The sequence below is a fragment of the Candoia aspera genome, chromosome 1, assembly GCF_035149785.1.
Source record: "Candoia aspera isolate rCanAsp1 chromosome 1, rCanAsp1.hap2, whole genome shotgun sequence".
Taxonomy (NCBI): domain Eukaryota; kingdom Metazoa; phylum Chordata; class Lepidosauria; order Squamata; family Boidae; genus Candoia; species Candoia aspera.
In genome coordinates this window covers 126,492,197-126,514,303 of record NC_086153.1, presented here as the reverse complement: position 1 = coordinate 126,514,303, position 22,107 = coordinate 126,492,197, and the positions used below count along the sequence as shown (strand labels likewise).

Here is a 22,107-nt window from a genome sequence, read left to right as displayed (position 1 = left end):
CAATGCTTGTGATAATGTTAGAGATTTGTTGTTTGGAGACATGCATGCATGTGTACTTTTTTTATGAAGACTATGCCACGTTGTTTGGCTGAGAACTTGAAAGATTTGGGGCAAATGTTAGTTGTATGATACCACAAGGAACTTGGATCTGAAAATTATTGTATTAAAGATTAGAGAAGTTGCATCTGACAGAGGAAACAGAATGAATGCATTATACAAAAAAATGGCAAAACTGCCCCCCAAAACCCTAGACCAATGAATGAATTTATATAACTTGGCAGAATGTTTACTGAAAATGATGAAATGGATGGCAAAATTTTAAGATGTACACATTTTGATTGTGATAGCATGTGGTTTGTCATGAAGAAGGCATATTTATCAAAAGAAGCAAAAGTGGCTCTGTGATAAGAGCATGCTTCTGCCTGTTTTGCTATATGGAAATGAGAATTGTGAGAGTCATAAAAACAGGTTGAATGCAGTAAGAATGGGGTATTTAAAAATAGTGTGCAGTAAAACATGAAGAGATAGATCAAGAATGAATGATGCAGAATGAATGTGGATTGAATTCAAAGTGAGTTACCAGTATGGGGGAAAAAATACACTGAGGTGGTCTGGTTATATAGAAAAGATGAATTAAGAACAAAGAACAAAACAAATATAGAAAGGAAGAGCAAATGAATTGAGAGGAAGGGGAAAACTGAGAAAGTAATTAGATGGAGTTGTTGATATTCTCAGAGAGGATTGAGAAATTTAAAGAACAAAAGGCAATGTATAAATCTAGTGGAATCAAGGATACTTTTCAAGTTTAGAAAGGTACAGAAAGATATACTGAATTATATTGCTGTAAGTTAGATGTGGGTTAGGTTTCTTGTTTTTTTCCTCTTACTTCTTGCCTTTAATTTCTTTTGTCCACTACTTCTTACTCTTTTCCTTTAAAGTTCATAATGTTTCTTACCCTGTAGAGGAATAGGACAATGGGTTTGTATGCATCTAAGTTGGCACAGGAGACCTGCTGCTAGATTCAGCAAAACTAAGTGTCTTTTTTGGACAATTTGTAGGCTGCTCTGGAGACCTTTCCTCATTCCTGCCATACCTGCTTAAAAGAGGTCCAGCAGAATATTTTTTTAAAAAAATCATTTGAAATCCTTGAAGATATCTAACTGAAACTTGTCAGGATCAGTGTCTTCTAAAGGGTCTATTAACCCTGCTATTTTCATACTATCAAAAAATCAAAAAGCTGCTGGCATTTTATGCTTTTCCATTATCACTTATGGATAACCTTTTTTTATATTAAATTTTAAATCTTGAAGTGGCTTGAATTGAATCAGTTTGCCCTCGAATCTTGAATTACAAAGTCTATTTGAAGTATGCCCTCTTCAATACTGAGTCTTGAATACAAATGAAATCAGGACTGATTGCACAGGTTAACAATTCTGTGGTTCTCTCTCCCCTCTTCCAGAAGATTGAATGAGATTAAGTGCATAATGCAACAACATGTTTCAGCCCTACATTGGAAGGGAGGGAGAGAATAAGATTCAGGACTCCTATTTCCTGCAGCATCGTCATAGAATTTCTTCCTGAAATTCAGTGCTAACTGCAATATTCCTTGTACCTGAGATACGAGAGCAGTGATTTATCTTCACTGCAGTGATAAGTGTTTTATAACTATAGCCTAATGCTCTCAAATGCCAAATATAAAGTTTTAATTTTTATCTTTAAAAAAAAAATTGTATGGAAAACCTTATCCTTTTTTTCTTATTTAAACAGAAAGATGGCAAGAGTGATTCCCGTAAGTACTTTGTCATGCACAGTAATGGGTCTCATGTCTCTCTTTACAGCTGATACTTGGCTGAGTCAAAAGCACTGCTTTGGATATAACCCTACACAAACATCTATGGATCTATAGCATATGAAACTGCATGATGATCTACTAAGAAAACTCCAGGCCTATGGATTTTTTAAAAAATGCTTTTCCAGAGGATTTCCTTACCTTTACATTGTGTGTGTGTGTGTGTGTGTGTGTAGCATAAACAGTAAAATACAAAAATACAAAACAAGGTAGGTAGGTGGGCTTTAGTTAGGAGCTTGTTTCTGGAAGCTTCTTACCAATAGCAAAATCCATCTAGGATAGCACTGAAATTAAGGCTCCCCTAAGATGCCATAGTAGTTCTGTAAACTGAAAGTGACAGTGAAACTGATACTAGTTTCACAACCAGTGTGCTGCTAGAGTACGTACATGGGAAAGGTTCTACCGTCCCCTGTCCCTGGACATTAAAATTGATCAAATCATTGTTTCCATTTTGAAGGAAAAATAGAATCTGGAACTCTCTGTAGTGGGATAAAAAAGCACAAACTTCATTTGCTTGTTAACCAGCTCCACTTTCTTTTATTGAGCCAAGGTATGCTGTGCATATTTCAACTTAGGAAATGGTTAAAGTGATACCTGTGAATGGAGACTTTTAGGGGCTTTCCATCTGTATACATCTCATTTCTTCAGATGCATCTGTTTTCCCCAGTTTGATTTATCAAAAGCTATCTTACATCGCTGTTATAAGGTTATAGCTGAAAAAAAAATATTCCTACTCATGCTTACAGGATTTTTTGAAGGATTTTTATTACAGCAATATCATATATGGACATAGGCTTATGGTAGTCAATCAAATGGTAACCCAGTAACCCATGGATTGCACGTATGGAAATGTTAATTAAAATCCACTGAATTTAGGTGTTGGCATCTGATTCAATAGCCATAGCTCTTTCAATAAAGAACCCTTTCTTTAACTGTTGGTGACTTCATTTCATAGCATCTCTTAACCAGTCTTTTTTTTTTTTAATCTCAGCCATCTCTATGCTTAATCAAGAAATGCTTCTGCCCATCTCTGGGAACATTAAGGTCCAATTGTTTGCTTGCATTGTGTTGCTTGCTAAATATTCTAACAAATTTGTGAAAGCAAGATTAACTGCTATGATTCAAAGATGGATAGACTAATTTAGAACACATAGTGAATAATGAAATTTACTGGCAAAGATGTGAGGAACTACCAACCACATTGGAGAATTCTGTAAGCTCCAATTTATAGGATGAAGTGTTTCTGCTTCTTGTTGAACTGAATTCCCAAATTCCTGAACTGAATTCCTGATTTTTTTTTAATTTCCAGCTTGATTTTCTAAAGGGATTTCACTTCAGAAGCTTAGTAAGTGAAACAATGAACTGTTTTTAGTTTTGTTACCACCGGTCAACCCACTGGTTCACTTAGTCCCACCTTGTTCTACTGAAACTAGCAGCAGGTTTAGAAATAACTTTTCTATCACCTGCTTTCTATTTCTTTTTTTAGTTGTAAATGCCAGGGATCTTATGCATATAAATTTGGCACTCTGCTATTGAGCTTTAATGGCCATGAAAGGACCCTTCTTTAGATGGTCATCTATATTTCCCTCAATCAAGTAACATTTTTCTTCTATGTCACATATTTCATGTCTCTTTACCATATTTCATGGGATGGGATGGGAATGAAGTAAGCATCAACTCCACCTGGTTTCATTAGACTAATACCAACCAAAACACAGTTCCTGTCTCATGCTCTAGGGTGTGCAGCTTGGACTTTAGTCTAGAGTTCTAGATCAAATGGCACTTCTGCTCAACCTTCATACAATTTCCCCTCACTGTCCTAGATCCTGTTTGAGTTGAAGTATTTTTGACTATTTTGCAGAAGTGTCAAAATTCTGTCACTGGATTTTTCCCCTCATGACTTAGTCTTGAAATATTGTGTGACAAGATAGCAGATTAGCCATTAATGAGGGAAAGAGAGGCTCAGAGTTACAGGTAGCATCTATTTTAGTAGAATTGCAAATGATACATTTACAGGACCATTTAATTATTTCTTGTCCTTTTCCATAAAACCAGCTCATTTAAAACTGTATTCTTTTGCAAAGGTTAAAGACTCCAGTTTCCTATCTAGTAGGCATCAAGTTAATGTTAATAGATACTGCTGTGAAGCACCTGGACTCTTCATAGACTTCCTTATTTAGCCATGCTGTGGCATTCCATTGGCACCATGTCTTCCTTCTGATGTTGACATACCTCTGAGTTTGGCCATTGCTAATGGAACAACAGAACAACCTACCATGCCAAGACAAACTCTGTACACCAATCTATCCCAAAACTTGGGATGGGGGGTAGTATAATGGTCTAAAGCTTATGGGTTGAAATTGTCTAAATTTCCAAGGGGGATGTTACTCTGGAGGCCAGGCACTGCAAGAGAGAAGGTGTGCTTCCTAGGCCCCATCAGAAGACATTGCTTAACAAAGGAGACATAAAGTGTGCCTACTTTCATGGATTTTAAGAGATAGGCAGAAATGTTGGGAGAGAGATGGCCCCTCACTTAGCCAGGTCATATGGCATAAAAGACTTTATACATGGTAACCAACACCTGGACTTACATTCAAAGGCTCACAGGCAACCAGTGCAGCTTGTGTAGCAGTGGTGTAACATAGGTATACTATGAGGTGTGCCCATAACTACTTGTGCTACTGAACTATGGACTAGTTGTAGCTTCTGAGGGCTTCCAAGGGCAGCCTTCTGAGGGTTTCCAAGGGCAGCCTCACACAGAGTGTGTGCAATATTCCTTATGTGAAGTGTTACAGACATACAGCACAAAATGAATGAATTGAAGAATTTGTCTTTATAATAAATACAACAACTGAAGAATGTTCTGTATTCAGAACTACCTATTTAGATTTCTAAGAAGCTATATGTTACGTTTGAACATATTTATTAGCCTTCAGAATTTTGTCCTAGCACCTGCTTGTTCACCATGATAGAAAATTCAAGGAAAAGAATTCATGCACACAGTGCAGGAGAAATTTCTAGTCTTTAAAGCAGATCCGCTTGCAACAAAACACAACCTGAGGAAAAAATCCTTGAACGTAAGTGATAAATTGCTTAGCACCTTTTAGTTTCAAAGCAATCGTAATGGTTAGAGTCAATTAGTAATCGACAGGACTACTAAGTGCCCCTTTTGATCTAGGAGAAAATGCCCAGTTATCAGGGAGACTTGATACCTTAAGGACAAGTGAAACTCCTAGAGCACTCTTATTACAAGAGGTCCTAACACAACAAAGAAGTTAGACAAACAAACTTTACTGTAATGTTTGGTCATTTAAAAATATAGCGATCTCATCAGGTTTCTTATCTTCACCTTTGTTGCTAAGTAACTGCCTATATAATTGTCTTCTAAACTGTGCTGTGCATGCGTTAAAATGTAAAATATTTGTAACCTATAGGTAGTCTTGGAAGCTTTCACCTGGGCTATTGGCCCCAGCGCTTAGGGTCCAGTGATTTAATCAGGCATTTGAACCCTTGCCAGTTCCTTTGGTAAGTTCATTGGGTGCTGTCTTCTACCACAGCTTCAATAAGGATTCTTCAGAGAATACTTTTTGTAATTAAATTTGTGGTTTGCCCAAATGTAATACAAATCACCAGCATATCTCCTCTCCCTCTCCCTCTCCCTCTCCTTCTCCATCCCTCCCTTGGCTGGTGATAATTTTGTTTTTCCAACTGGTGATAATATTGATCCTCTCCAACTCCCCCTCCCCTGCAATCCCTTGGCAGCTGAGACTTGCACCTCACCAAATGTTCCACATTTATGATACAATTTTGCCTATATGTTTGGGCCTACTAATGAACACTTTTATGACATGATGGTGCACTAAAGACTCCTCATATACAACTGCCTTCTTTGTATGACATGGTTATTTATATTTGTAGACATGATAATTCCACTAACAGTGATAAGCTACTTTTTTTTCCCCTGAAGCTACATCAACAAGAGAAAAAACAGTTGGGGTGAGAAGGTGAACATTTTTCAAGCAGTAAGTCACTCTTCCAGTACTAAAACCAATTCAATTAAGCACAATTCTAATTTCTCATAATAGAAACAGACCCTTGTATTGAGCAATGTCTGTGACTCTAAATTATATGGCATCAAATATTCTCTGTTATTGGACTCTTGATTTCCTTCTCCTGATTTTCCTTCTTACTGTTTAATTTGCTTAAACAGCAAAGAGGGTGTGTTGGCAATATCATATTGGAGGGTATACTGTGATGTCATTTATATAATTGGATCACTGCAACCAAGAGAATTAAATTGTAGAAGGGGTAAATGAAGCATATGAAGCTAAAGAAAAAGATAACTGGGGTACAAAAGGAATAGTGTAATAGCACTGAATAACATAGAATTGTCATTATTCACAATGACAAATGCAAGGCAGGATAAGTAGTTCCCCCTGAATTTTGCTTTAATTTCATTTACAGATTAGTGGTGTAATTAAATATATTATGCTATTTATTGCCACACAGATTTATAATCCTCTAAGAGATGGCTTTGTATTTAATAATTGTACTTAATAAAATTATTAATTCCTTTCAGCTTTATTTCAAAGTGCAATGTAGATAACGGAAACTTGAAATGTAATGCATTTAAAAGATATTGGTATTTTGCACAGAAAATTGTCACAAAAGCATTATGGGGTGTTTTATCAAGCTTTTTTTAGATGCAAGTAAGTCAAAGTAGAATTTGGAGTATTATCTTTACACAAAGGGAATGTCATAAATACCTCTAGAACAGCCTACAGAATGTTGAGAGCTTTGTGAAAATTAATATTTTCATTTGTACCAACTACACACTAACTCACACACATCAATGCCACTACCTCCATCATTTCAAACCTTTGCAAGTTGCAAATATGAGTTGCTTTTCCATCTGCCTCTGTTGTTTCTGCATATTTAGGCAGTAATCCTGAACATCGTCCTCTGAGAATAAATAAACTAGATTCTATAGGTCTGATTTTATGAACTTCACTGTGACTCTTGTTGAATTAAACCTGTCACATTTTTTTTCAACCCACACCCATCTTCTTGGAGACATTGTAGATAATGCCATTCCTATTATAAAGCTTTCAGCTATTTGAATGCATCCTAAGTTTTATATATAATACATAGACAAGGACTCCCTGCCTTTGTCCTTTTCTCATCTTGTCACCTGTGTTTTGTATGAATAGGAGGAAAGCATGGCAATTACATGCCAATTACCATACTGGAGACAACAATTATTATGTAACATAAAATTCCTGTGAGAATTATGTCTGGACAATGGTTTCATATGTAAAACTGAGCTAGGATGGTACCACATTACAAAAGTTTTTTGGGCTCTGAAAGCACTTGGTTCTTACTGGATCACTTCATATATAAACTACTATTTAGCATTATATTCACAAGTTGCAGGCAGTCTTGGGTGTCTCTGCTCCCATGTAAACATTTGGAGAATTCTGGTCAGCTGAAATTAGGATGAGTTTAATTGGCATGCATTTTTTTCTGAAAGAAGTCTCAGCTAAAATGTCCAGTTTCTCCTAGTTCATATATAATTAAGAACACTGTCATGTCTGTTATTTTGTTAGTCATCAAGAGTACTATTCATTGGCAGAAAGACAAGATATAAATCCCATAAGGAGAGAAACAAATGGAAACAGAGACTGTCAACCTTCTTAGAGCAACGTTCAATAATTGATCTGACTATGGGTCATTCAAATAACCCAGTTTTCTGGGCTCTCACAATACAGGGAACTATAAATTAACCACTTCATCTGGGTTTGCACAGCACACTAAACTAAAAGAAAGGTGGGTCCATAGTTTGTGATTCACTGGTATTCAATACACTGAGCCCCAAACTTTCCAGCCATTTAGAGGTTATCTCTGTCTATCATATCTATCTACATCTACATCTATCTGATGATAAAAGGTGCCCTTTCCCATACACATGTGAGCTGCATTCACTACCAAACCTATGAGTTACCCCCATACATATGCACTATTTAAAGTGCCCTTGTAAGAAAACATTCACAACAAGCTGAATTGGCCATGAGTAGCAACAGGGGGGAGGATTAGTCAGGAGTTTGTGATCCAGTAAACCCAAATTGTTTATATTTACTGGCCAAATCTCAGAGATAGTATAGCTGACATGCTGACCTAGTAGGAAGGGATAAATAATAATAAGATCACACAGATGGGTTAATCAAAAACATTCCGATGCCATGCTATAATTTACATTGTGTCTGCCTTTGTCTTGTCTTTGAAATGTTGTAGGCCAGAGGAATATAAGTTGTGGTTCTGCAATTGATCAGGGCTGCCCAGTAAGCTGCCAATGCTTTGCTGGGAGCTCAACACTTTTATTGTTTGCATGCTTATAAACATATGTATCTTCAAAGTGATTTGGCTGCTTTAGGTGAGCTAGGTTTTGGCCACATCACACTCTATCATCTACCTATCATCTACCTACCACATAAACAAATGTTAAAACATCAAAGGTGAGTAAAACAAATCAAATCAATCATAACAACTACCACATCAGACCCCATACAAAAACATAAGGTCACCAAAATGGCAAGGAGCAAAGAATAAAGCAAAAAACAGAAAGCAAGATGGCATCAGATACAGATTCAGGGTAAGGTCCTCCAGAACAACTCAGTCTTTAAAAGTTTCTGGAAAACTGACAAGGAGGAGCCAACCTGATCTCTGTCAGTAGGTTGTTCCAAAGTATCAGCACTGCCATGAAAAAGCAGTGCCAACTAGCTTCATCCACCCAAATGTCTTGGAAATGTGGGATGAGAAGAATTTTTTTCATAGCTGCCTAAATGGCTTGACTGATACTGGTTTGAGCAGGTGGTCTTGAAGCTATCCAGGTGGTGGGAGCTAATTGCACCAGTCCCGGCCACTAAATCACGGGATACCAAGAATCATTCTATAGAAATGACTCATAAGTATCCTATGCCCAACAGTTCCTTTAAAGTTATCTCAGCAATGCAGGAATTGTTTATGAATGCCAAAGGACAAGGAGTACTATTGAAGAAGCTCCAGAAAACAATTAGCCCTTTGCTTTTCTCAATAGCCTTTATAAAAAGCATTACATTCAATTTGGTTTAGAAAAGACTGTGTAACAAACAACTCAATGTATATTGATTGTTCTAGTCATAGGTAAGCAAACAACTGACCTGCAGTAAAAGGTTCTTCCAGGACCGTCAATGCATTTACCTCCATTGAAGCAGAGGGATGACTTCAGAAGCAGTTCAGTGCAAATGTCAATATCAACTTCGCAAAATTCACCTGTGTATCCACTCAAGCAAATGCACTCAAGTGAATTGACTAGATCTTGACAAGAGCCACCATTAAGGCAGGGGGATGATTCACATTCCTGGTGAGATAAATGATAATAAATTGATCTCAGAGCTTAGAAGCATTATATGGTTTTCTGGGGAAAGACCTCTATTCTATACAGCACTAAGAATTCAGCTTTTCATCAGTAAATCATTTTGTATGTAAGTTTATGTGTTTGCATTAAGACACTGTTCTCATGTTAATAGGTGTATGCTTAAGACACTGTTCTCATGTTAATAAGTATATGCTAAAGTATATGTTGGTAATGTTTTTCATAATAAGATGTCGCAAGAGTGGAAGATTAATCCCTGGAAAATCTGAAGTCTCTCTAACCCACCCCCATTTCTAACAATGAAAGAAAGGCAAAGTAACTTTCACAATGATGTCAGGATGAACACATTTGCCAAGCATGATTTATTTGGTTTTATTTATTTAAGCTTTTAACAGATTTTAGAAAGTTAAAAATGCAAAGCAAGAAAAAACGGCTGTAGAATAAAACAGTCTTATAGAATGATTTTTAAGTGATGCTTTTTTCCTTTCACTTTGTTTCCCATCCACTAACCTAAAATGTACTTTATTCTGAACTCTGTGGGTTATTGCTAATATCTGTTTAAGTCACTTTGTCTATTATTTTTTATTGGTCGGATAACTTTTCCTAGGAACCATATTCCAAATATCTAAGTTTTCCTTGCTTTGTGATATGTAGTATATAAAGAAGCCATTGCTGCTTAATTTGGTTAGACTTCTATTATGAATATATACTCGCCGGTTCTGGTTTCATAGTCTTGTATCATTGGCAGAGTTTTTGTTTTCCAACATTAGACCAAATTTGTCCTTGCAGCTGTATCAGTATATAACTTAGTAAACTGTGGTATTTGTCATTTATATTTTCTGGAATATTTGTGGTTTCAATTCAAATTTTATTTTTAGAATTTTCTGAATGTTTTGATTATTTCTTCCTAGTAGGTTTGAGTTTTTTTGTCACCACACGTGATAAAACATGCCTTCTTTGTTGTGGCATTTCCAACATTTATACATTTATTTATATGATTTTTCTATCTTGGTAATTGTTTATGGGGTTACATAATATCTGTACAATATTTTATAACAAATTTCACTTAAATTGCAGACAGGAGTAAACTGTATTGGTATCTGTCTATCTATCTATCTATCTATCTATCTATCTATCTATCTATCTATCAATCAATCAAATTTATGACCGCCTATTTCCCCCTGAGAAGGGACTCTGGGCAGTTTACAATAAAACAGAATTAAAACAGTACAATATAAATCTTTACAATAAATATAGATACACAATAAAATACATATGATAGAAACCCAATAGCTAAAAGTTCTCTATAAATCCACAAGTAAAACAGGGTCCTTCTAGGGAGCTAGCCATCCCCAAGGGTGACTGCTGTCCTTCCTGCCCCAGGCAAGATGGCAAAACCAGGTTTTCAATTGCTTGCAGAAGTCCAGGAGTGAAGGGGCCTGTCTCAGCTCTGGGGGAAGAATGTTCCAAAGGGCAGGCACTACTGCAGAGAAGGCATGCTTCTGTGACCCCGCCAGATAGAATTCTCTAACAGATGGGGTCTGTAGCCTGCCCTCTCTGCCTGCCCGGGTGGGACGGGTCAATGTAATGGGGATGAGACAGTCCCTCAGGTAACCTCCCTATTGTTGTACTGCAATTACTTGTGAAAGTGAAAGGTCCCCTGTCCAAGCACCGAGTCATGACTGGCCCTTTGGGGGGACACTGCTTTCATGATGTTTTCTTGGCAGGCTATAGCGGGGTGGTTTGCCATTGCCCTCCCCAGTCGTCATCTTCCCCAGCAAGCTGGGTGCTCATTTTACCGACCTCAGAAGAATGGAAGGCTGAGTTGACCTGAGCTGGCTACCCGAGACTCCAGCTTCCTCTGGGATCGAACTCAGATCGTGGGGAGAGTTTTGGTTGCAATACTGCTGCCTACCACTCTGCACCACACAAGGCTGTTACTTTATCATACAATTATTCATTTTTTTATTGTTTTCATCAACTGTCTTATTGAGCTCTGTGGTTGCATGATAGTTAATACTACATCAACAGCATAGCATTTCATCTTGTATTCCTTGTATTTTTTTATAGTATGGCAGCCCAATACTATAAAAAGTTAGAGGAACAACTGTTGAAACTATTGCTAAGGACAACAAATTAAAGAGACAAAAACAATACCAAAAACATGGGAGAAGCATATATAACTTTGATTTACAAAGAAGGAAATGATCCAGAGATACTTCAATCATACAGAACAATTTCTCTGTTGAATGTTAATAATACAATATTAACTACAATTTTAGCTGAATGTCTGAGGAAGTGTATTTCTGAAATAATACATACAGATCAAACAGGTTACATTCCCAAAAGGAAGATAAAGCACAACAGCAGACTTATAATAAATGCATTAGAATACATCAATAATAAGAAAAAGAAGGTGGCAGCAATGTTCCTAAATGCAGAAAAAGTCTTTGATAATCTGGAGTGGACTTTCTTATCAGCAGCTTTAAACAAATGAATCCAGGAGAAGAATGTAAAATTTGGGTGGAAAGTATATATCCATGGCAAACAGCAAGGATTACAGTAAATGGAATGCTCTCCATAAGTTTGCTGATAAGTAAAGATACAAGTCAAGGTTGTCTGCTCTCTCCTTCAATATTTGTAATCACTTTAGAAGGTTTGGTGGACAAGATTTGGAAAGGCAAACAAATATTTGGGTCAAAAGTTTGATATGTTTAGAGTATCAGTTCTGCAGATAATTTAAAAATCCATCAAAATTCACACTAGCTGTTATGCACGCTTCTCTTCTATTATACATATTTATCTCTGTGTTTTCCCTAATATGCACATTTTCCAAGCAATTTTCTGGAATTTTGTATATTCAGGCAGACCCCTTTCCTTTATATAGGTTTTTTTTTTCCTGTGTGCAATTTTACCAACAGACACATTCTTTAAGAGAGAGAGAGAGAGAGCGCAGTGGACTGCATCACACAGTTATGAAAAGTGAAGACTTTGGTGCACTAGTGTGTTCCACTTCTAATATGTAAGATGGATGACATCTGCAACTGAGAGAAGTGCATCTTTAAAGGCATTCAGTTTTTGCTTATACTGCCTGTATGTTGCTTCTAGTGTGCAGTTTCCAATCCAGTAAGAATGCAATCACAACACCACCGAAACTTCTGCTTCTAGAAAATAATGACAAGTACTTCTGTCCACTAAGGCATCTGATTGTATGTTGAATCTTCAGGCACAGTGAAATTCTCCCCAACACTGATTAAAGCTCTGCTCCAGATCAGATTTCTTGAGCAACAGAACTTCTATTTTCTGTGTATTAAGCCTCCCCTGCTTAGACTTCCTTCCATATATCTATACCTAACTTTTCTGTCCTATTTAAGGTTTTAGAGGGAAATGTGAAGTATTCCTGTACTTTAGGAAATATAACAGGGTCCAGTTGGTGAAAGGTATTTATACCGCCATTAATCTTATATTGGTTGAATCCAGATTTGGATTTGTTGTTTGAGGATATACTGTAACTACATTACATTTATGCATGGTAACATTTTGGGAGATGAATGACTTATATTTAACAAAATGTTCTTTTTCACACAAATTGGACAGATCATGTTCTAGGCTAAACTTCTGTACACATGTGGAGAGAAAAAGAAATCTATCACAGAATTTGCAATATCTGTCAAAACAGACTCTACTTGTGATATAGATGGGAGAACTATACATAATCTGTGAGTTTCAGGTTTTTTTCTGGTTAAAATGTACTAAAAACTGGATTTGTTTGTGAAAGATGTATACAAAAAGAAGAAGTCATATGCTTTTAAAAGAAATGAGTCTTCCTATAGCACAACATGCGTTTTCCTCCCCATGCACGCATCCATCCACTGCAAGTTTTGACTCACAGCACTTATTAGCATTTTTCCCCTCTCAACTCTAAGACATTTCAGCATGGAGAACATTGAGCCCAACAGAAATGACAGTGAAAACATGGATTTTTCACCAAAACCCTTAAAATACTTAATGGCACATCATCATGACTGTGGGACTACCTGGAACATGAAGTTATACAAGATTCAACCAAAAGTTATATGAGGTTGTGTTTTGCCCCATTCCTTTGCAGTAGGTTAGTGGCTGTCAGCCAAGCTTCTGAAATAATAAATGTAAATTCTTAAAGTGAAATAATTTTTGCAAATTAGTATGGAAGCATTACTTCTAAGTTCACAAAACCAGTGAACATTTTAAAGTAAATCAAGTGCAGCAATAAGTAGATTTCCTTGTGGCACAGGAGTTATTTTTACTTAAATGTATGCAGTTATTTTTATTGAAATGCAAATGAATCCAAGAGGGATTATGTGAAAACAAAATACTTTATCAGAATTCCAGTTGGGAAATATAGGATGATTTATTACAAAACGTTATATAAAGTAATTGAATTATACATCCCATGGGAAGGGTGGGATACTTTACATACTATTAAAAAAAACGCTCAACCTATGGTTTGTGCTAAATTAATTAAGATGCTTGATGAAAACTACTAAGTCAATTTTTTTTAAAAAAATCAGTCTTTCTTTTGAAACAGCAGTTTCCAATTAGTGTTGTTCTATTTTTATGAACTAAAAAACAGATTACTTATTCTGTTTCTTTTTTCCACACATTTTCCCCTAGCTTGTTAGCACTTGTTAGCAAACTATTCTTGTAGTGTTCTCCCCTTTGTATTCTACATGTGAAATTTATAGGGAGCACATCAACCTGAGTTAATCATTCATAGGAAAAAAAACATAAAATCATTGGGAAGTATCAAAGTGATAAATAAAGCTGGGCACAAAGACAGACACTTGATACAGGCGCAGAATACAAACTGCTTTGATAGTTAATTTCAAATGATCAATTATATGTGAAGAAGGATTACATTTGGAAGAAAAACGCTGATATTTCAGATTTCTAAATACGTTCTTGACATTTCCCACTGACTTCCTAAGTTACTAGAAAAATACAATTATTGTTAAATAACCAAATATTAGATATAGTTAGTGGGTTAATCTCAAATGAGACATGGTTAAATACTAGAAGGCAGACATGTAATATATTTACATTGACACTAAGAGGTCTTAAAGAGGGTTCACTTCACTTCACTTAGCTTGATGACACTGGTGAAGTTCCTGAATCTCATAGCAGGAATAACATTTGGCAGCATGCAGACTCCTCTTTGGCACTAAGTTTTCTCCTTTCCCTGCTTGCCCTAAAGTTCTCTATACCTTCTAACATTGTACTAGAGGGCATCCCAGTCCTAAAAGGCACCCTGGACAAATGAGGTGAGAGTGAGACAAAAACTGGATCCTCGCATGCTATATACCACTGTCACTGTTTTCATTCTAAAATAAGATGGAGAACCTTTGGCCTACAGATATAGTCTGGCTCACGGGCCCTGTTTCAAAATTTTCCAATTCCAGGTCTGTCAGCACAAAAGATACAAACACGAGCTTAAGTCCCCTAAAATCCATGAAGTATGCTTTGGCTAGATAGAGTTCAGATAATTCATGCAGCCTACCGGCTTGTGAGATGCAAATTGTTCTGTGTATCAGTGTTTTTCAAACTCAGAACTTTAAGATGTGTGGACTTTAATTCCCAGAATTCCCCAGCCAGCAGGCTGACTGGGGAATTCTGAGAGCTGAAGTCCACACATCTTAAAGTTGCCGAGTTTGGGAAAAAAAACACACACACACACACACACACACAGAGAGAAAGAGAGAGAGAGAGAGAGAGATGAAAACTCTTTTTTGCTTTTGAAAAAGACATCTCTTCCCACCTTGTCCTACATTTAATTTGTGAGGAAACGCACACACAAGATAGTTGTGCTAATAGGACAGAAGGAATCAGCATCTGTTCCTTAATGGATTAAGTTACAAGCTCTGCAGAAAATGTAATGCCTCTTTTGGAACAAATGAGAAAGGGAAATCCAATAAGTCAGACTCTCTAAAGAAAAATCACAAACATTAACTGAAGTAATTACAATAGGATAGATTTCTGAAGAAGAAGAAAACTGCCAAAATGGAAGCATTTGGACAGATGACTCTCATTCCAGGGGTGAATGGGGTGAACTGAAGTGCTTCAGCATTCCTGTCTCCTCCATTACCAACCAAAGATGAGAAGGATTAGACCCACAGGCCCAGCATAAACGTTTATTGTGTATTATGCATTTTTATTCCTCCCTGAAGTCATAATCCCAGGATGGTTGGCAAAAAGGAATAAACTAATTACGATGTAAATTCAAAGCACACACATACATAAACAATACACTGAAAAGCACAAAATCAAAAAGAAACATAGAGCAGTTAGCAAGATTAAGAGACACTTTTTATGTAGAAATATGCTTTTCCTTAACCACTTTGGCTGGGTTCCCATACTGTGGCAAGTCAAAAGCCCAAACCCACATAATGGCTTAATTTAATGTGTGGTCTCATCCATTAGCTGAATGGGGTTGTCCAGTGTTGAGTCAAGCTACAAGTCCAGGAAAACACATGTAAGATTAGCCATGGTTTGGTGCCAGGGACACTTTCAGCGGGAGGAGAAATTGTCTAACAATGTCTTGGGAAGGGAGGCTCAACATTAGCAGAGCTAGAAATGGTAAGCCAGCTACTATGTTGGAAGCTTGGCCATAGTTTTGCACCCACCACCATACCTAGCATTATTCTGGGTGAAGTGGAGAGAGAGTGGCAGTTGCTACATGTACGCATACAATAGTGAATACTCACAACACACACACACAAACATACAATCACACAGTCATGGTGGTGAATATTCTTTTTTAAAAAGTAGATTTCTTTGATTTCAGATCTCAAAAAGATTGTCAGAAAAGTGCCTTTTGAGACAGTTTAGTGAAGTTCCAAAAGCAGCTCCCTAGGATCTATCATCTCAAGGTGCTCCAGAGACAATTTAGAGAATAAGAACTAGGAAATACAAATTATTTACTATGTTTATTCCCCTTTCCAGTGAAACAATACTGCAAATCCCTTGTCACAGTTATATTCCCTTTGCACTATCCTGGCCTTTAATGTTGAGCAGAGGAACTGAGGGTGCTGTTCAAGCCTATGTTGACTTCTGAGATGAAAGCCATTTGAATCTGACACTATAGTTAGCACAGAATACTGGTTGCCTGCTTATATAGCAATGGAACTGAACATATGCATAATGCTAGTAAACACTCCTTGCTTTCAGAGCTTTTATTTGCTGAAGTTGCAACATGCACAGCATCATGCATAAATTGAACTAAAACTATTAATGAATTGATAATACAAGCTACCAAACATCAAAAGAAATAGACATTCACAAGGCAAAAATTATGAATTATCCTAGAATGCTAACTGAAGGTAGTAAATAGTTGTTTGAATGGCATTTTACGTCCTCTTGTGTTGTTGTTGTTGTTTATTCATTTAGTCACTTCCGATACTTCGTGACTTCATGGACCAGCCCACGCCAGACCTTCCTGTCGGTCGTCAACACCCCCAGCTCCCCCAGGGACGAGTCCATCACCTCTAGAATATCATCCATCCATCTTGCCCTTGGTCAGCCCCTCTTCCTTTTGCCTTCCACTCTCCCTAGCATCAGCATCTTCTCCAGGGTGTCCTGTCTTCCCATTATGTGGCCAAAGTATTTCAGTTTTGCCTTTAATATCATTCCCTCAAGTGAGCAGTCTGGCTTGATTTCCTGGAGGATGGACTGGTTTGATCTTCTTGCAGTCCAAGGCACTCTCAGAATTTTCCTCCAACACCACAGTTCCAAAGCATCGATCTTCCTTCGCTCAGCCTTCCTTATGGTCCAGCTCTCGCAGCCATATGTTACTACGGGGAACACCATTGCTTTAACTATGCGGGTCTTTGTTGTCAGTGTGATGTCTCTGCTCTTAACTATTTTATCGAGATTTGTCATTGCTCTTCTCCCAAGGATTAAGCGTCTTCTGATTTCCTGACTGCAGTCAGCATCTGCAGTAATCTTTGCACCTAGAAATACAAAGTCTTTCACTGCTTCTACATTTTCTCCCTCTATTTGCCAGTTATCAATCAAGCTGGTTGCCATAATCTTGGTTTTTTTGAGGTTTAGCTGCAAGCCAGCTTTTGCACTTTCTTCTTTCACCTTCATCATAAGGCTCCTCAGTTCCTCTTCGCTTTCAGCCATCAAAGTGGTATCATCTGTATATCTGAGATTGTTAATGTTTCTTCCAGAGATTTTAACTCCAGCCTTGGATTCCTCAAGCCCAGCATGTCGCATGATGTGTTCTGTGTACAAGTTGAATAGGTAGGGTGAGAGTATACAGCCCTGCCGTACTCCTTTCCCAATCTTAAACCAAAGTCCTCTTGTACTATTAAAATATCTTATATACTTAATAATTCTAATAACCTAGAGCAAATGTATTGTAGATAATCAATTAATGTTTTAATAATAATAAAAAAAACACTGAAACTATTTGAGAATGGGGATAGCTGGCCAATATCTACAAAACAGAAATGAAGGATAGAGAATTTGTTCCACTGATACTTTTAAACAATGGAATGTCTGCACTGTAGCTTTTTTGTTTGCATGCTTATATGCATGCATGTATGTATACATGCATCTGTCTGTCTATCTATCTTATTTCGAGAGCCCCCTGACTCCAGAACCACTCTGGGCAGCTTACAAATTAAAAAAGACAAGAAAGATCACAATATCAGAAATAATGTTAGTCACCAAAAGAGAACAATAAAAACTCTCTTCCTCATAGAACACCCAACATAAAGGGGCCTGGCAATCACCTAACCCAAGGCCAGAAGGAAATGCCAGGTTTTCAAGGCTTGTTTAAAGGCAGGCAGGATAGGGGCAATCTGAATTTCTGGGGTGGATGCTATTCCAGAAAGCAGATGCTGCAAGAGAGAAGGCATGCTGCCTAGGTCCTGCTAGATGACACTGTTTAATCAGTGGGACCCAGAACACAACAATTCTGTCTGACTGTACAGGATGGGTAGAAATCATGAGAGATGGTCCCTCAGATGACTAGGCCCTATGCCATGTAAAGCTTTATAAGTGATAACCAGTATTTTGAATTGCACCTGGAAGCTTACAGGTAACTAGTGCAACTTGCACAGCAGAGGTATTATATGGGCATAACAAGACCTGCCCATAACTGCTCATGCCACCATATTCTCAACCAGTGGCAATGACTCTGGATAGTTTACAAAATTTAAACCAGCAAAAAAAATCAACAATCCAAATAATAATTGTCCAAGTTCACAACAATCATTCAATTTATAAAAAATAAAAATAAAACCCAGTTAACCAGCAGCGATTGCTCAATCTCCCAGTCCACATGCCTGGGGAACAGCCAGGTCTTTAAAGACTTACAGAAGGCTAACAGGGTCAAAGTCATTTATAACTCTAGAGGGATGCTGTTCCACAGGGCAGGCACTGAAACAAAAAAGGCATCACTCCTGAGTCCAATGTCATCCCCCAGGTGGCCTTCACTAGCCAGAAGGGACAAGAATCTAACAAACAGGTGGTCAGGGTAACAGTGCCAGGGATTCTGTCCACTTCCAAACACTCTCAATGAACTGAGCAAAACAAGGCCTCCATCATCTTGACCTGAACAGTCCAATCAGAGTCCAACTCAGCCTTTTTATTCACCAAATGCCTAGACTAGAGTATTTTTCACAGTGCCACTAGAGTGTGCTGTACTCCATCCCTCCATAACAAATAATTTGTTGCCTGAAAAAGGATCTAAAGTCCAGTGGAGATTTCCACAAATGGAATGATGATAAAGATTAATCTTTGCAGCCCAAAGGCTCCTCCACTTCTTCATAGATTTAAGGGATCCTCTGGATCAATGTAAGAAGAGGTCTAGGGGGCTTTAGCAGAAAGAAGGTTGCCGGATTTGACCAGACTGTTCTGGGTCATGGAAATATCAGAGGCTACCAGCTCCCAGGAACTTTCTTGTAGTTCAAGAGCAGTGAACTTTTAATTAATTAATTAATTAATTTGATGTACATTCTGCCTTTGTATTCAATTATTGGAAGTTAAATTGGCTTAACCCATAAAAAGCAGATCCATTCATAAGACTCTTAAGAAACATCACATTAACTCTTCTGCATGTTTAATGAGCATGCAGAGTGGTTTGCAAGGCCATGAGAGCTCTGTGCAGTTCCTCTCACTCCCTGGTTAATGAGAGTTCAACAAATGTTAATTAAAGGAAAGGGGAGCAATGGGCAGTCCTGGAAGAGGATAGGTCTAAAGTATGCTACCCAGAAACCCCCCGGAAACTTCATTAATCACATGGAACAGTTTGCATCAAGATCCACTATGTCTCTATCCTTTGAACAATTCCACTCAAAGGCGCAAATATGTCAGTTCTGGACCACAGTGTCAGACAAGAAGTAGTGGTCTTGTAGTTCATGCAAAATTTCCTTATGCTTATTTTGGAATGAAAACAGCTGCAAGTTATGTCTTTAAAATACTATATAGTTTGATCTTCATAGTGTAGTATCTTTATCCAAAAATGTATGGGTTTTACTAGGTCTCATGTGTTTAACAGCCCTCTGATTCAAGGAGAATACTTACATCAATATCAAGTTCACATCTTGAGCTGGTCCATCCAGCATCACAGCTGCATCGATATCCATCTATGAGATCAATGCACCTGAAAATGGAAGAACTGTTTTATACACCACCCAAAGTAGTTTTTGCCTTTGGGACATAGTGTCAAGCATATTATTTTCCTATACCTACATATACATCTCAGATTGATTCTGAGGAATAATAGAAACTTATTCCTACAAGTTTATGTTGCTGTGATTGAAAACCCTTTGTGAAGTATTTTCACTGCATATATATTGGCCTGTATTCATAAAATGAAAAAAAAAAAAAACACGTTTCAACCTGCTGGAATGCAAAGAGTGAGGAACCAATGTTAAGTATATTAACATCCAATTAATGCACAGTTATTGAAAATTACTGTATGTTATTACACTCAAATGAAAGGAGAAACAAGATAATGTACCACCACATTGCATTAGCTTAAACTGGCAACATCTGTCATCCATTAGCTGTGCCTGTGCTTTGATTTTATGGAATAGTATAATTAGAAGTATCTGCAAGAACCTTCCCTGACATTAAATTTTAAATGTTGCTAGTGCTTTTTTAAAAAGGGTAATAACAGTAAAAAATACAAATAGTCACCTTCCATGAAGACAAGGTGTTGAGGAACATTCATCAGTATTTGTTTCACATTTTATGCCAATAAACCCACGTTGGCAATAACACTTGTAATAGTTGATATGATCAACACAGGTTCCATTGTTGAGGCAAGGTGCTGAGGCACACTCATCTATATCCACTTCACACTGGTTACCTGAAAGACAATTCATAAAAGGAGAAATAATCTTTTTTGGGGGGTCCTGTTTTGAGTGTCTGAGAGAGGGCTTGTTCTTTATCATTTATATATATATATATATATATATATATATATATATATATATATATATATATATATATTTGTATACATTAAAAGATTTTTAAAAGATCCTACAAAGACCTCTGCAATCCACTTTACAGTTAAGTTACCACACAGAATAGTTCTTTTGTTCCTTAAGGTAGCTCAAAGTTCTTTGAATGCTATACTTGCCATTGAAAATATGAGAAATTTTTATTTATTATATTATTTTCCCTTAACAAGAAGCTTTCTCTGGTTATCTTATCAGAACAGCAAGAGATCAAGAAACAAACAAGAAGTAACTTCTGTGTGTGTGTGTATATAATAGTTAAATCCCAAGTAAAAGCACAAGTAACATCAAAAGGAGCTTCCTCTAGGAACTAAAGGTAGTGTTCAATTATCTTACATAATTTTAATTTCACAATAACCTCATGAGGTCATTAATCTAAAAAAGACAGGGAATGCAGAATTTGGTTAGTGTCTCTAGATTTTCCTCTATAATTGTGTTTGAATTTTGATTGTGAATTGCCTTGCATAATTTTGAGTACTTGTTAATTATTTTTCTGCAACTGTAGGAGATAAGTGGTGTAGTATCTTGCTATAAGATATACTTAGTTTTAGCAGCTCCTATCATTCTGATATCATAAGAATGGCAACCAAACTAGGTTTCTCATTGGGGTACACTCAAAATAGGAAATGCATTTTGCTTTGAACTTGGAGCAAAAGAGTTCCACTTAAGCTCTGCATTGTAATAGTCTAAATCAGCTGATTCCATCAGAGAATGGTTTTTAATAAACTGAATATTTTGTTCCAGACATAAAAAAAAACAACAACCCAAAACTCTTTCACTTGAAATAGTCCATTTTGAAAAGAGAAAACCTTGAATAAGAATCCAAAATGTTTTGCACATTCCCATTTTTTCCAATTCAATATGCAAAAAGAGTGGGGAAGGACTAGCTTCATACCCCTCCAAGTATGGAGGGCAGCTCTCTTTTTTGGACAACCTCCTTTACTCATGTTCTTGTGTGGCCTTCCTGCTGCAGCAAGGCACTCAGAAGGATGATGAAAATAGCAATGGAAGGAGCAGAGCTTACACATGTAGATAATGTCTTACGTAATGAACATCAGCTCACATAATTTCAAAGGTTACAACAGTTTATTTTTTCAGAATTATTATGAGACAGAAGTTGAGAGAACCAGCCAGCAATGAACATGAGGGACAAAGCAAGATGAAATAGGAACACCGGGGGCAGGGGGGCTATGACAGTCCAGCTATAGACAAGAAATAAGCTAAATGTTAAAAACTGGCCATTGGAAAAGGATGTAAGACTAGAGAGAGATAAGTTCAGTTTCCTACTTGCCCATAGAGGCCACTGGGTGACAGTGGGATAGTCTTCATCTGAGCTA

The 22,107-nt window shown here is 37.2% G+C and overlaps 1 protein-coding gene across 1 annotated transcript in view; it reads right to left on the bottom strand.

Annotated features, from left to right (window-relative positions):
• LOC134493463 (protein eyes shut homolog) overlaps positions 1-22,107 on the bottom strand; it is a 529,249-nt gene that overhangs the window by 421,797 nt on the left and 85,345 nt on the right. Inside the window, 3 exon segments of the mRNA XM_063298062.1 lie at positions 9,046-9,245; positions 19,830-19,908; positions 20,448-20,619. Of these exon segments, the coding sequence (XP_063154132.1) occupies positions 9,046-9,245; positions 19,830-19,908; positions 20,448-20,619 (451 nt within the window).